Raw genomic sequence first — 15,354 nt, forward strand, 5'->3', positions numbered from 1 at the left:
CATCTTATCACATGGCTTGTTGAGTGCGTTACCGCAGAGACCTTGCGCATGTAGGGGCCTCACGCTATTCTCCGTGGTATCCACGCACAACTCACCACGCACCCCACTGAGAGCAAATCACATTATAGCGACCACAAGGAGGTTACCCCATGTGACTCTACCCTCCCTAGCAATCGGGCCAATTTGGTCACTTAGGAGAGCTGACTGGAGTCACTCAGCATGCCCTGCATTGAAACTCACGTCTAGTCAAAACTCGCTGAGCTAACCAGGCCCCCAATGTAATTTTGCTTTTCAAGTAAATGTATCTTTTTTTTTTTTTAAATGTTTAGATAGTTTTTAATAGAAAACAAGACAGACAAATATTGAGAATATTTTTGTATTTATTTTTTTGCAGTACACATATGCAGCTTTTTTAAATTATTTTGAATGCTGCAGTTCTTTTTAAAGCATATACAATGTCAATACTTCAGAGTACGATAGGTTTTCAAACACTTCATTTGATATATTTCTTATAAACCTTAAAACATAATTAAGGGAATTAAATTATAAAAATACAAACAATTCTAATAAAAACTTAAACAAAAATAATTTTGCTTATTGTAAATACACAAACACTGACTTCTTAGCGTTTGGAATTTTATTTACGTCATTTACATACCATAAAAACCCTTCCTCTTCCGATGAAACATTCAAACTGGGAGATTCATACCTATGGGTGTGTTCATGCATTGATTGCATTGCAAAGTATTCCCAGAATGCACTGTGTAGAGGTGAGTTGGATCAAATTACAGCACAAACAATATTACAAGCACCAGGAAAACACCTGACAGGGACACAACCACTTCATTCTGTCCCTGTCATCTGACCGGACACAGCTATAGTTTTGGCTCAGGGAGAGATATGTGAACCATTCCTGTTTAAGTCCTCTGACTTTGGATCTAAGCAGGCAGCAGGTGAGGGAAACATGGTGTGACAGTGTTTATGTGCTATTGTGTTTAAAGACATGCATTAAGTTTCTATTTGAGCAGTATGCTTTTATATTTATGTTGCTGGTAGATACTTCAATGCAAAAGTGACTTATATATATATATATATATATATATATACAGTATATATCATGCAATTACCTGAGCATGGAGTTAAGGAAGTAACAACTTTTTATGTGAACACATTGGTCATACTCAATGCGTTTGGAATATGGTAGACGCAAGAGAAATACGTCTTCAACTCTTTATCTAAAATGTGTTTTGTGTGTGTGTCCTCCAAAATTTAGAAGAAAGTGCATTTGTTGTATACACTCATTTTTCCAAAGTGAATTCATATTGTTTTATATATTTTTAGTCTGATTGCACTGGGCCATTAACTCAGTATGGCACTGAAAGCCATGCTGTTGACAGACGTATTTACATACAGATGCATACCATTTGTCAATCAAAGTCCTTTCAAAGCTGTGTTTGCCGCGGAGCTGGATTTGTATCTGTGGTTTTCAGAGAGCATGCACTGACTTGAAAAAACACACCACTCCCTCGTTTGCACAAATTCACTAAATATTCCTGTTATGAGGGGGCAAAGTGAAAGTACAACTCAAACAGACCTATAAACACAAGACCAGTAGTGTCTTCAGCTTTAGTGTTTAGATAAAGAAAGCATAGCATCTAAAAGGGTCTGTCTGCTACTCACACATTTGTATGGATTATTTGAATAGCCCTCACACAAATACCAGCGATTCTATTAATGCGGACCAAAACAGGTTTGGACAATGTTGGAACACATTTTAATAATTATTCTGACACAGATACAACTGTCTTGACTTGAATATCTTCATTCCATGGCTGTCATTTATTAAACTAGTCTTGATTTGTATGGTGCATAAGGATTGTGGGCATAAAAATCTGTTTGCTTTGTAGATTGGGTTGGTTTTTTGAAATGAATGCAGGTCAGTCCTCCAGTGTTGTTCCAATTGGTGAAGGAAAGTCCTGTTCCAGGTCAGTAGCAATTATTGTGATAGATTTCTTGACTATATGTGGTATCATATGGCAAAAAAGATACTGTATATATTGTATAAAATACAGTGTGGTTCAAAACTCTGAGACCAATATGAAATTCTCAGATTTTTAAGGTAATTTAAATCTGGGGGAGAAAAAAAAAAAAATGGGCTGTCGATTTAATGCGTTAAAAGGCCTGCATTAACCCACAGGCTAACTGGGGCTTACCATTTCTCCACCAGTGGCATTCGTGGGAGGTGCACATGTAAATGCATGCAACAGCTAGACGGTGATAGAAACACAGAGATATAGCGCAAAAGCGAAAACCTTCCATGTAGCGCATCGTCATAGAGTATCTAACCTTTTTGCGAGTCGCAGTCAGCAGGGTACAGTCAATTCCAACTATTCAGGCAACAAACCACACTTACCGAGAGCTGGCAGCACAAAATTAGCATCAGTACAGCATGATGTGTTCTTGTGTTCAAATACAGCTGGATGGAGCTCAAATGGATGGATTGAGAAGAATTTTTCGAAGTTTTAAACTATGCTTTACTTGACCTAAATATTCAGCATTTATGGCACGAGATTGGACATAACCAAGGTGTGGTTAAAAGCGTTTATCTGATGTGAACGGTTTAAAACTTTGAAAAATTTTATGTTTATGATACAACATTCAAAACTCTGAGACCATTGTGACATTTTTAAGGTAATTTAAATCTGGGCATTTTGAAAAAAAATAGGGCTGTCGATTTAATGCGTTGACAGGCTCACATTAATGAATTCCAACTGTTCACGCAACAAACCACACTTACCGAAACTGGTAGCACAAAATTAGCATCAGTAAAGCAAAACGTGTTAATGCATTCAAATACAGCTGGATGGATTGAGAAGTGTTTTTTTAAAGTTTCAATCTATACCTAACTTGACCTAAAAATGCAGCATTCGGGGCATCCACTAGCCGGTTGTCCCTCGGTGGCGTTCGCGGAAAAAGCGCATGATATAAGCACAACAGCAAAAGCCATCCGTGTATTGCGCGTTATAGAGTAAAACTATTCTGCCACCAACCCCAATAAATCATGCCCCCTGACCATTCGTAAATTCCTTAATTTAAACCAAATTAGCAACTCAAGCTTGAGGCACCATATTTTTGTGAGTTGCAGTCAGCAAGGGGCAGTGGGCTCCAGCTGTACAAGCAACAAACAACCAAGAGAGCTTACAGCAAAAAATTTGATCAGTACAGCAGGACATGTTCTTGCGTTCAAATACAACTGGATGGATGGAGAAGCATTTTTTCAAACTTTTCAAACTATACTTAACTTGGCTTAAAAATACAGCATTTATGACGCGACATGCTGAAAACCTATAAGACGTGACATAACCATGGGGTGGTTAAAAGCGTCCATCTGACGCATGTGTAAATAGACCAAAACAATTATAAAGACGGAAGGCAAAAACACACCCTTAGTACAGCCTTAAAGTCTAACTTGGACAGATTGACAAACTCAATTGCAAAATGTATTGCTGTGGACTGTAGGCCAATGGCATTTGGTCAAAGGTATGAAAATAAAACAAAAAATATTTTGACTTCTAAAGCCACTTTCATAAATGTCTAGTTAATGTATTTGAATTTATTCACAACTTAATTCCCATAGTTCCATTTAAGTTATTCCATAGATTTGATGACTTTACTATTATTCTAAAATGCGAAGAAAAAAATTATAATAAAGAATGAGGAGGTACCCGGCAGTGTATATATATATATATATATATGCATAATTAATATATATAATAATTTCTGTACCATACTACAGTGCAGTGCTATTAGCAACATTTTACGAGACAAATTACAATCTTGATTTGGCAAAGTATGCTCATTAAATAGTGGAAGAATATCAATGAATTAAATATTTTCCAATCTACACAAGCTGCACGCTTCAGAATGAACGAGAGGTGCCTCTCAGCTCTCTGACGTCACACACACACATACACAAACAGATCGTGTGTGATGCACATAATGCGGTGTGTTTAATTTATGAGTGCCTGTGAACACGCACACAAACTTCTTCGGTGCAGCTCTGAGATCTCAGCTCGTGAGTATTTCAACATTTCTTTCAGAATGCTGACCTTATTAAAAACTACCACACAGAAGGAACTCAAATTTCAGTCAAAATAAATGTTCCGCCAAAATAAAAGCTCTGTTTAACTGGATGCATGAAATCTAAAACATTACAAAAGATAAACATTACTTGTATGTAATAATGGATGACAAGAGGATGGGTGATCAATAGAAGATCTAAACATCACACACTGACCACTTGGCTCAAGTTAAAGAATACATATTTCAAAACATATTTCTAAAGTGAGTAGACTGTATTTTCTAACATGTTGAATATTATATTATTTTTTAATTGGGAAATGTTATTTACTAAAACCTGAAGCCCTCCCGCATGACATCATATCCTAGTCCATTGTGTTGTCCGAAAAACTGTTGCATGTTCAAAGCCTAGTGCGACCGCCTCTGTAGCCGTTGTCTTTGTGTTTTGTTTATGAGTTGCCACAGTATGCAATAGACTGGCATGTCTTCAGATCAATATTAGGTCAAAAATGTCAAAAAAGAAACAGCTTTCTCTAGAAACACGTCAGTCAATCATTGTGAAAAAACTGAAGATTCATATAAAAGTGTACAGTAAAGTCCTCAAAGACAAAGGACAACTGGTTCTAACAAGGACAGAAGGAGATGTGGGAGGCCAGATGCACAACTAAACAAGAGGATAAGTACATCAGAGGCTCTAGTTTGAGAAATAGACGCCTCACATGTCCTCAGCTGACAGCTTCATTGAATTCTACCCGCTCAACACCAGTTTCATGTACAACAGTAAAGAGAAGATTTATGGAAAGAGGTAGGCCTTATGGAAAGAATTGCAAAGAAAAAGCCACTTTTGAAACAGAAAAACAGAAAGAAAAGTTTCGAGTGGGTAAAGAAACACAGACATTGGACAGCAGATAATTGGAAAAGAGTGTTATGATCTTAACCCCATTGAGCTTTTGTGAGATCAGCTAGACTGTAAGATGGCTGAGAAGTGCTCGACAAGACAGCCACATCTATGGCAAGTGCTACAGGAAGCAAGATTGCAATGCCATTAATGAATCGTCACATCGTGTAATTACTTTGATGCCGATGTAAGACTGCTTGTGACAATGAACATGTTAACAGATTTATTTGCTTCCATTGAAGCACACAAGCACGCCATTTTCAAATCAGGCAGAAATAACATGGATCATCAGATTTTGCACAAACTTTTGGAGTTCATGTTCATGCCAGCTTAAGTGCCAGTTGTCATTAAAGGGTAACTAAACACCTGCTCAGAGTCTGACTCCATCCACTAGAAATATTTGAAAATGCTGGAAAAGTGGGCAGACCCCGGCGGGGATAGAGGGAACGAACCGAGTGCGGGGCTGAGCGGGGGTGGGGCACCTGAGACTCGTAGTGACGGATTAATTGACAGCTGCTGTCAGACTCTATGTTATTATTATTCCTCACACGGTCGCAAGACGACATGTACATGAATCTGGCGTGGTGAGCTGGAACCTGCTTACGTCAGCTGTCACCGCTTATGTCACGAAGTACCGCAACAGCCAATAGGAAAATTCAACTGCAGTAGCCACCGTTCAACCTGAAGAGGGCAGCACTCAGACGTCTTTACACCATATATTGTAGAATTAAAACACTTTATACACAAATTTCAAAAAAATTACTTGAATCAATGACCAGTACTAATAAAGCCCCATGCTTACAGATCATTAACTAAAAAAAGTTGGTTTAGGGTTTAGTTACCCTTTAAAACAAAAGGGTGGCATACCAAATACTAATAAGAAATTCTGAATATTAAAATAAACCTTTCACTCGGATGCGGATAAACTAGTTTGTAATGAAAAATGTTGCATGAATTTTAAATAACATTTCAAAATATAATTTTTTTTAGTGGCTTCAGACTTTGACCACACTGTGTATCTAATGTATAGCACTCTGTATGCCCATGCAAATTATTATTATTCATTCAATGTCCTTATATTTCCTTTTCTTTTTATCTCAATTCATCGTTATGTCAAAGGGCTGAATTTTCCTCGTTTTTGAACACCTACAACTGCTTTCTTAAAGACAAAACGCACCTGCAGCTTGTAGTTTGTGAGGTAAAACATAATTCTTATATCTTTATGCATGACTGTGCATTGCATGAATAAAGCTAAATTAAAACATATCATATGCATTTTTGGTAATTCAAATGGGTATTTGTGTGTAAAAAACTTGCTGCCCTCTGCTGGCAGTGAAGGCTGACAAGTCAGTAATACACAGTCTTGTTTGCTTTTGTAGAATGCTGGGCAGGTGACATTTGAAGGCATTCTGGTCATTTCATGGGGAGTAAAGAGACCCATTCGGCTACAAATACAAGATGAGAAACCAATTTTTCCAAATGAGTCTTCAGTCAAGTCACCAGATCCCATCAGTCCACTTGGAAGCAAAAGGTTAATATTTTGTTTTTAATATCAATTATGTATATGTAAATATCAGTGCTGTGTTGTACAGTATGCAGACAACCAGGGCTATTTGTCACACTTTTACTCCAGTGAATGTTTCTTAGAGTAGGCTTATTTATGAAAGTCATTTTAACACACCTCTGAGGTTTGACTACAAAAATAAAACTGTTAAATATTTTCACCATTATTGCCAAGGAACAATTATACAGTTTACTATAGCAGGGCATGTGTCAAACTATACAGGGTAAGTTGTCGCACTGAAAATCTGCCAAAAGCCTATTACTATATAGGCTTTTTAAATAGTAACAAGAAATACATGAAACACAAAATTGTAAGGCAGGGCTGTAACCGCCATAGACATTGAGAGGGACATATAGCCCTTGTGACAACATCCCTGCTTGATAACTATCCGTGTCTCCCCTATGTGATTTGAGTCTTTCCAGTAAAAGCCGTAGGCCTAAGTTACTTTTCAGAGTTTTGTGTTCCAACAAGAATTGTCTGCATCTAGACAGAAAGGTGATTCATTCATAAATATGGATGGTCTGTTATCATCATCGGTTAAGATAAACTGGAAGCAAGGGTATAAAAAACAAACTTAGTTTGATGAGACTCTGTCAAACTCTGTCTTTTTGAGATGAGATTCAAACATTTGTGCAATTAGAACAGGACAAAATGATCTAGCAAACTGTTTACACCTTCTTCGGTGCTATGGTTGTGATTTGATCAAATGTTCCATCACTGACAGGGGTATGACACGCTGGGGAGAATTTGATGATCTTCATCATATTGATGAACTGGAAGAAGATATTCAGGATGGATCCAAAAATCCTGACAATCCCACTGAAGGTTCCATTTCTTTAACAGTATATTTGATACTTTTGCTTGTTGATGTAGTCAATATTCATTGACAAATTGGAATCAGTGCTTTGGCGACCAACAGTAGTTGACTTTAAATAGTTTCGGGTAGTTGACATGTCCTGCGGTTTTGCTCCATCAAAACTACTCAAACAGAACTTTGCCTGTTTTAATGCATGCAGTTTTATTGACCATATTAACCGAGAAACATCTTTGAAAATGTATTCATTTGTCATGCCTGTAAAAAACACACAGTGCTAAAACTGCTATAAAATGGGTATATTCTCATGAACCCTGTCAAAAAAATGTCCTGTTACTATTTGTCTTCTAAATCAAAATTTTGCATGTAGGAAGTTAACCCTTTTTTAAGGTCATTACGATTTTGTACATCGTGACATACTAAACATTTTTATTAAAATGTTATTACAACTTGACTTCATTGCATTCTATCCCATCCAATTTGTAAAATTGACGTTTACGTAATCCATTTGAGTTTGGACTGCATGAATACGTTTTGTAGCATTTACATTTGTAGGGCAGGGGATTTCCATTTACCAGCATGCTTTGCATGGGACTGCAGGGGTGATCATATGTTGAAATTTGGTGTTTATGCATTTTTGAGTAAAATGAGAATAGGAGGAGATTTGTTAATGTTTAATGTTCTGTTATTGGTATTTAAAAGGAGTGTCTGTTATGCTGGAGTTTTGGGGGTTACCATTGTGGTGAAGAATGGCGCTTGTGCTTATATTGAAGATGGACATTGAGAGCTCGATTCAAGTGCTGCTTAGCTCTACAAGCAGTTGCTTTTACTGTCCTTACACTTGCTCACCTGGCATATACTAATGATTCATAAAATAAAATAAGTTGGACCAACATTAGATCATTATTTAAACATTAGTAAATTTAGTTTGACAAACTTATAAAGTTGATTTAAAACTACTAAAGTACATTTATTTGATCTAATCCTACTAAATTATTAATGAAACTGACTTAATCTGAATGAAAGGAATTAAATTGCTTGTAAAAACTTTCTCAAATTCAATAAAGTAAGGGTAATGACTTCATTTATATTTTCACGAGAGTTTTAATTAAAGTGCATTTTAATTACTGCAATGCAAATAGATGGTCATTATGATATTTCAAGATAAAGTATTTAAATTGTCAAATGAGAAAATGAGGGGGAAACAATCATTGTACAACAGCAAATATTTTTTACCGTAATACAGTAACAATGACTGTGACTTTATAATAAGAATCACCATTGAAAACAATGGAAATTTGTACGGTATGAGAAAATAATGTCAAGATCCAAAAAATCGTAATGGTCCTATATTTTAGGCTCCATTTTCTTTATGAAAAATAGAATAACTTTTTTATATATTTATTAATCTGTGGTTTAATATGACCTCAGTTGCATATCTCAAAAGCATCACAAGCCTACGTAGATTGTAGAAACGATCGTACGAATCATCTTAGAATTACAGGCTTTTTTCCAAAAAACATTGTGACTTAAGTAGTACTTGAAAATTGTCATAGATTTACGAGTGCTCTGGAGTACATAATCGTACATTAGAGCAATAAAAGGAATAGTTTACACAGAAATGATCATTCTTTCATCATTTACTCACCCTTATGCCATCTCAAACTTGACTTTCTTCCGCGGAATACTAACGAAGATATTTAAAGAAGATATGATGTGAACTTCCATAAAATGCAAGTGAATGGGAACCAAACTTTCAAACTTCAAAAAGGAGAGGGTAAAGATAATCCATAAGACTACAGGGGTTTAATCCATGTTTCTAAATCGGTTTTGGGTGTGAAGACACCAAACTATAACTCCAAGTGTGACGCTGCGCATTTGTGTTAATTTATATATAGTATACTTCATATGTAGAGAATGCTCCTAAGATCTACGATCGTTCAGCATCGGGAAATAAGTCCCAGGTCTTTTTCTTGACAGGTTTTGTGAGAATCACCCATATACTGCATTCGTATACATTTATTTTTTTAAACCAAAAATCTTGAAATATCATATGCATCAAAGGAAAAGTTCACCCCAAAATGAAAATTCTCACATCATTTAATCACCCTCATGCCATCCCGGATGTGTATGACTTTCTTTCTTCAGCAGAACACAAATGACAAATATTTGAAGAATTTCTCAGCTCTTTTGGTCCATACAATGCATGATGAACGTTGAAGCTCCAAAGATCACATATGTCAGCATAAAAGACTCCAGTGGTTAAATCAGTGTCTTCAGAAGCGATTTGATAGGTGTGAGTGAGAAACAGATCAATATTTTAGTAATTTGTTTAGTCATTTTGTCTAAAAATCTTCTGCTAAAGAAAGTTAGTCATACACATCAGTAAATGATGAGAGAATTTTAATTTTTTGGTGAACCATTTTTTAACTAGCCATATAATTGTAAATTAATTTTATAGTCTTGCAGCTTAGAGATTAAAATCTAAAATCTAAGAAAACATTGTGCATATTAAAATTTTGCAGTCATAACTTTTATTTTTATAGTGTGAAATCATTATAAATGTTACATCCTGTAAATTTAAGTAACAGAACCTTTAATCTCCCTTCAGACTACATTGAATATGAGAGCAAGACTTTAAGACTTCCTCGGCACAGGTTAATCAGTGACAAAAGTTCGAATCTGTTCCGAACCATGAGTGACGCCTCGCTGGTGAAGATGAGGGTGAAGAGTAAGAAGATGGTAGAACGACAGAAGAACAGAACCAATCGCTTCTCCATCAATGGACACTTTTACAACTACATGGTCTGTAGTTGAACTGCCATCAACCACATGTCAAGCTAATAAAAGCCTATATGTACATTATCAATATTATTACAGTGCTTGTAAGGCAGCACTGTATTGATATTCCTGGTAGGGGTTTGGCCCGAACCACTATTGCACAGACCGAATTGAAGTTTGTGAATAATTTCAGCCTAATATTTACTTAAAAAATAAATGTTTGGCATTGAAACTGTACCTGTCAGCAATTACATCTTTGAAAGGTTTTCATTCTGAAATCAGATTGGTCTTCATTCTTATATTTATTTGTAGACTGAATTATAATTGTTTATTTCTTTTGATCCATTTAACCATATAGCCAATTTACAATGCAAAGACAGTGTCAGTTGATTAAGTTTATTCTCTTGCACAGCCTCCAGAAAACAAGACGCATGCTGAGTGTCATGACAATGGCACAGCAATTTTGATATAGGATTTCATTTGATCATAGCCTTTGATCATATAAATAAAAGACAAAATAAACATGAATAAACTAAAATATAGTTGAAAGCGTCAATCATCAGGGTCCAAGAACATGGAAGGAGAACATGACCAAAATAGCCAAATTTGACAGAATATTCCTATGGTTGCTGTGAGAATACTTTGAAAGTAGTTCTGAGAATTGTATTTTCTGAGTTAATATTTTCAGTTCTCTGAGTCATGTTGTTTATGCAGACATCCATTTTCACACCATCATATGGAGCAACCACAAATGTCCACATTAACAGCAAGATGACAACACAAGAGGTCATTACACAACTACTTCAAAAATTTAAAGTAGGTCTTCAACGAATCAGCAATTTATTAATTGATCATTGATAATACAATACATCAGCCCTATTAGGAATTACCTTACAGATTGTTTGCACAGTGAAACTGCATTTAAATAATCAAATTCTCACCTTTCATTTTTTCCAATGCAGATAGAAAACAATCCTAATGAATTTGCTCTTTACTGTATTCATCAAAGTGGAGGTATGTAGTTTTGTGTTTTTATACATAGTAGCTCATTACTTAAGTTTGACTGAAAAACAATGGACAAATATAGCATTAATACTGCATTTAGAGTTGTTGCCTTGCCGTGGTTTTATTTTCACATTAACAACCAATTTCTCATCTGAATCGGTTTGAGATATCATAAGAAAATATGCATTTATATTTTCTGAAGAAAATGTGACTGGTGCTTACTAGGCCAAACTCACCATGACAAGGCTAGGGTGTTGTTGATGGTTGATAAGGTGTTGCTAAGGTGCTCTTGGTGTTTGCAAGAGTGTTGCTATGTGGGTGCTTAGTAGCTGAAGTAAAAAGAACCCACTTAAAGGGTTAGTTCACCCAAAAATGAAAATTAGCCCTTAATTTACTCACCCTCAAGCCATCCTAGGTGTTTATGACTTTCTTCTTTCAGCCAAACACAATCAGAGTTATATTAAAAAATATCCTGGCTCTTCCAAGCTTTATAATGGGAGAGAGTGGTACCTTAGATTTTGAAGCCCAAAAACAGCGCATCCATACATCAAAAAAGTAATCCATACGTCTCCAGGGGGTTAATAAACTATAATCACTGGCTTCCTCTATCCTCTGTGCTTCTGCGTTCGTCACTTCTCACCAGAGCTTACACTATGCCTACGTCGAAACTCGACACTCTCGTGAACGCGCGGACGTCCGTTTCCGGAAGCCAGTGATTATAGACTATAAAGTTATTTATATATTTACGCATCGCTTCACTTCAGAAGGCCTTTGTTAACCCCCTGGAGCCATATGGATTACTTTTTTGATGGATGGATGCGCTTTTTTGGGCTTCAAAAGGTACCATTAACTCCCATTAGAAAGCCTGGAAGAGCCAGGATATTTTTTTATGTAACTCTGATTGTGTTTTGATGAAAGAAGAAAGTCATATAGGATGGCTTATGGGATCATTTTCATTTTTGGGTAAACTAACCCTTTAAATCTCTATGATATTTTGGTCCATAGCATTGGCCTATGTCCCTCCTTCATTCTATGTATATGCAATTTTTATTGTTGGTTAGGTGAACATCATACACTATATAGCCTGATGTATGTAGACACCAAAACCCCACACCTATATGTTATTGTTGAGCATATAAAGCTAAAGAATGTAACCTTTTCTGTGTTCAAATATTTTCTCCTATCCCAGCTCAAAATGCAGAGACAACTATTTTCTCGAAAACTGTTAACACTGTGTTTCTGTTGCACTATGAAAATTGCTCTGGGGTGCGTTTCCTGTACAACTATGTACTGTAACTCACTGCTTAACCACCATAGTCATGACTGTTTCCTAAAACCGTTGTAACTATGTTGCAATGTCCATTGTTCGAACCACATTAGAGCTGTCATTAATGACGTTACACAGTGGGTGGAATTATAACTTCTGAGGATATCAAATTATAACAGGTCATTTACACGTACTCCAGAAAGCTGTTTAATGTGCGAAAGCTGCGTATGCTATGTCAATGCTACAGATGCATTGCACTGTAAAAGTGTGGTATCTCTTTACATCAGATTTTGGGGTTCCCCCGATGCACTTGACCACATATGCACAGAATAAGTATTCTTCATAAAATACAAGTATTTTACATCCAGTATGGGTTAACATGTACACATCAGCCGTGTTCTTGACAAAAGCTGTGTGTGCTAAATCGCTTTCTCTTATTTTCAGAATGCCGTTTTCTGCAAAAACGCGGATTAAGTAGTTAAGTGCATGTAAACGTTGTCAAAGTCCTGATAGAATGAATGATTTAAATGGAACAAAAGATATAGAAGCCTCAGCAAAGTCAAATGATGTCTACATGGCAAACTAACAATGAACTATGCTTCTAACATTTACATTTATGCATTTGGCAGACACTTTTATCCAAAGCGACTTACAGTGCACTTATTACAGGGACAATCCCCCCCGGAGCAACCTGGAGTTAAGGGCCTTGCTCAAGGGCCCAACAGTGGCATCTTGGTGGTGCTGGGGCTTGAACCCCCGACCTTCTGGTCAGTAACCCTGAGCCTCAACCACTGAGCCACCACTGCCTCAAGCCACCACTACCTTCTAACCACAGGTGGAGATCTGTATTTCCGACCACACAACTTTGCGATGCAGTTTTCAAATGTTCTTTGGAACTTCTGGAAAATCCAAATTGTTGACATATGTTAGTTGTAACTTGCGACCATAGTTGGCTAATGATGGTTTTGGGAAACGCACCCCTGTTTGTTTGTTTTGTTTTTGTTACAGTTTAACTCAACCAATGGCATGATTTGGGGCAGGACTATCTTCTTTGTTTGACCAACAGCAAACAGGGGGCAGGGGTATTCAGAAAGCTTGTTTATTTTGGCAATTCCTTTTGGTGGCGCTAGTGGCGCAGAAATGACATACTTCCGCTTTAATTTCAAATCCATTGGCAATAATTGAGAGTTGGTTCTCCTTTCGACTAGATATTGGCAAATAGGCAAGGGGATTTTTTTTGTGTGTTGTCACAGTTCTAATAATTATATTCTTTGTTCATAGAGAAAAAAAGGCTGAGCAGTTCAGATTTTCCATTGTGGGAGCGTCTTCTTCAGGGACCCTCAAACAGCATTATGAAGATGTTCCTCATGGACACAGACGAACAGGAAATTAGTCTTGATGTAAGTCTGGCTCTCCAGTAACCTACAAGAATATGTATTTTCTGTTTAATTAAAACTAGACCAACCTCTCATTTTCCACTGGTTTATTAGGTGGCTCAATACCTCAATTTAGAGCTGCCAATTTTGAGGGTAATTCTACAGAAGCTGGAGGAGCAAGAGAATCAAGAAGCACAAAGGATCATTTCAAAGTGAGTCTATTTCAAGAAAAATTAAATCTACTATTTGTTTGAAAATTATTGCATTTTTTTTTAATCATAGAAGAATCCTACTTATTCCTACTTATTAATAACTACACTAACAGTCAATCATTTTGACAGACCTACCTATTCTTTATTATTTAAAATTTCCCCATTTTAGAATAATAGTACCGCATCAAAACTATATGAAATAACAAAAAGGAAGTATAGGGATTATATACAGTAGAGTTGAAAAAGCTTTCATTCAAATCAAATCTTATATTTGACCTTCTTCAAAGTAGCCACATTCAAGCGTAAGCCTTTTAGATCAAAAGGAAACATAAATTCAAGTGTCCAAACTAGTAGTTTATGTAACTTTATGGAGCTTTAACATATTTGTTCATTGCAGGTATGAACATCAACGCAATCTCTTATTGCAATGCTTGAATAAAAAGTTGATTAAGACTGAGACAACTGTATAAAAAAGACTTAAGAGAGACTGTTGCAACATGAGACTGTTTTCCACTTGGTGTGATCCAAAGAATATAAGATGAAATGGAAAAAAACATGATATCACTGGATCGATTTCAAGACTAACAAGAGGAATCATTTGAGATGTTGAGAAGTGCACATATGACATGTTTAAAACTGTTTTACTCATATAGTTGTGTTTACAATGTAAAATAGTTTTCACATAAGTGTAATTACAATATTTATCATGTGTCAAACCAAATAAAATGCTATTTGACTTGTAGTTTGAGAAGTAACTATAAGATTTGCACTGTGGTTTGCTCTCAAGCATTCTCATTCTTGAAAATGTATAAAAACAGTCACTGGAAGAAAAAAAATCTTTAGTTTGAAAAATAAATATGGACACTGTTGCTAATGGAATGTTGTGTTTGGAAAAGTGAGATCAGCCTGGAAATGTCTAGACATAGTATTCTGGCAAACATCTTTGCTATTTGTTAACAGGGGTTTCTAAATATTTGTAGTGCATAAACCTTTCTGCTTGGCTAAATGTATCATTTTAATTGATTGTTTTTGTATACACTCTTAGAAGAAAAGGTCCCATATAGAACCTAAAAGGGTTATATCACTCTCTTCATGTTTGGAACCCCTAAAAGTTTCTAAATCAAACCATTTTTAAGGGTTCCATCAAACGAACCATAAAGGGTTCTTTGAGACAAGTTTTTAAGGGTTTCAAACATGGAATCGTAACATTTGGTTTTTGTTTATTACCAGTTCAAAGTTTAATAGATATGCTAATTAGAAAGTTAATATGCAAAAAGGGTGCTTTTGAGCCGAGTAAAGAACCTTAGGGTTCTAGAACCCCAAAGAAACTTTTTTTATGAGAGTGTAGTCTTTGAAC

The 15,354-nt window shown here is 36.1% G+C and overlaps 1 protein-coding gene across 1 annotated transcript; it reads left to right on the forward strand.

Moving 5' to 3' along the window:
• The first annotated feature begins 795 nt into the window (after window positions 1-795).
• rassf6 (Ras association domain family member 6) lies at window positions 796-15,205 on the forward strand. Its single transcript, XM_052117730.1, has 11 exons — window positions 796-953; window positions 1,908-1,985; window positions 6,098-6,176; window positions 6,358-6,509; window positions 7,267-7,367; window positions 9,968-10,161; window positions 10,852-10,953; window positions 11,100-11,151; window positions 13,691-13,809; window positions 13,900-13,997; window positions 14,395-15,205. Exons 2-11 carry the CDS (start codon window positions 1,927-1,929, stop codon window positions 14,465-14,467), a joined length of 1,029 nt encoding a protein of 342 aa, XP_051973690.1. The 5' UTR covers window positions 796-953; window positions 1,908-1,926; the 3' UTR covers window positions 14,468-15,205.
• The last annotated feature ends 149 nt before the right edge of the window (window positions 15,206-15,354 follow it).

Source organism: Xyrauchen texanus, chromosome 44 (assembly GCF_025860055.1).
Source record: "Xyrauchen texanus isolate HMW12.3.18 chromosome 44, RBS_HiC_50CHRs, whole genome shotgun sequence".
Taxonomy (NCBI): Eukaryota; Metazoa; Chordata; class Actinopteri; order Cypriniformes; family Catostomidae; genus Xyrauchen; species Xyrauchen texanus.

Bases quoted from the DNA above. Each gene is read 5' to 3' on its own strand.
- rassf6 (XM_052117730.1), top strand. From the start codon at position 1,927: ATGAATGCAGGTCAGTCCTCCAGTGTTGTTCCAATTGGTGAAGGAAAG. The intron at 10,954-11,099 runs GTAGGTCTTCAA...TTTCCAATGCAG, and splicing joins AACTACTTCAAAAATTTAAA to ATAGAAAACAATCCTAATGA. The intron at 11,152-13,690 runs GTATGTAGTTTT...CTTTGTTCATAG, and splicing joins CTGTATTCATCAAAGTGGAG to AGAAAAAAAGGCTGAGCAGT.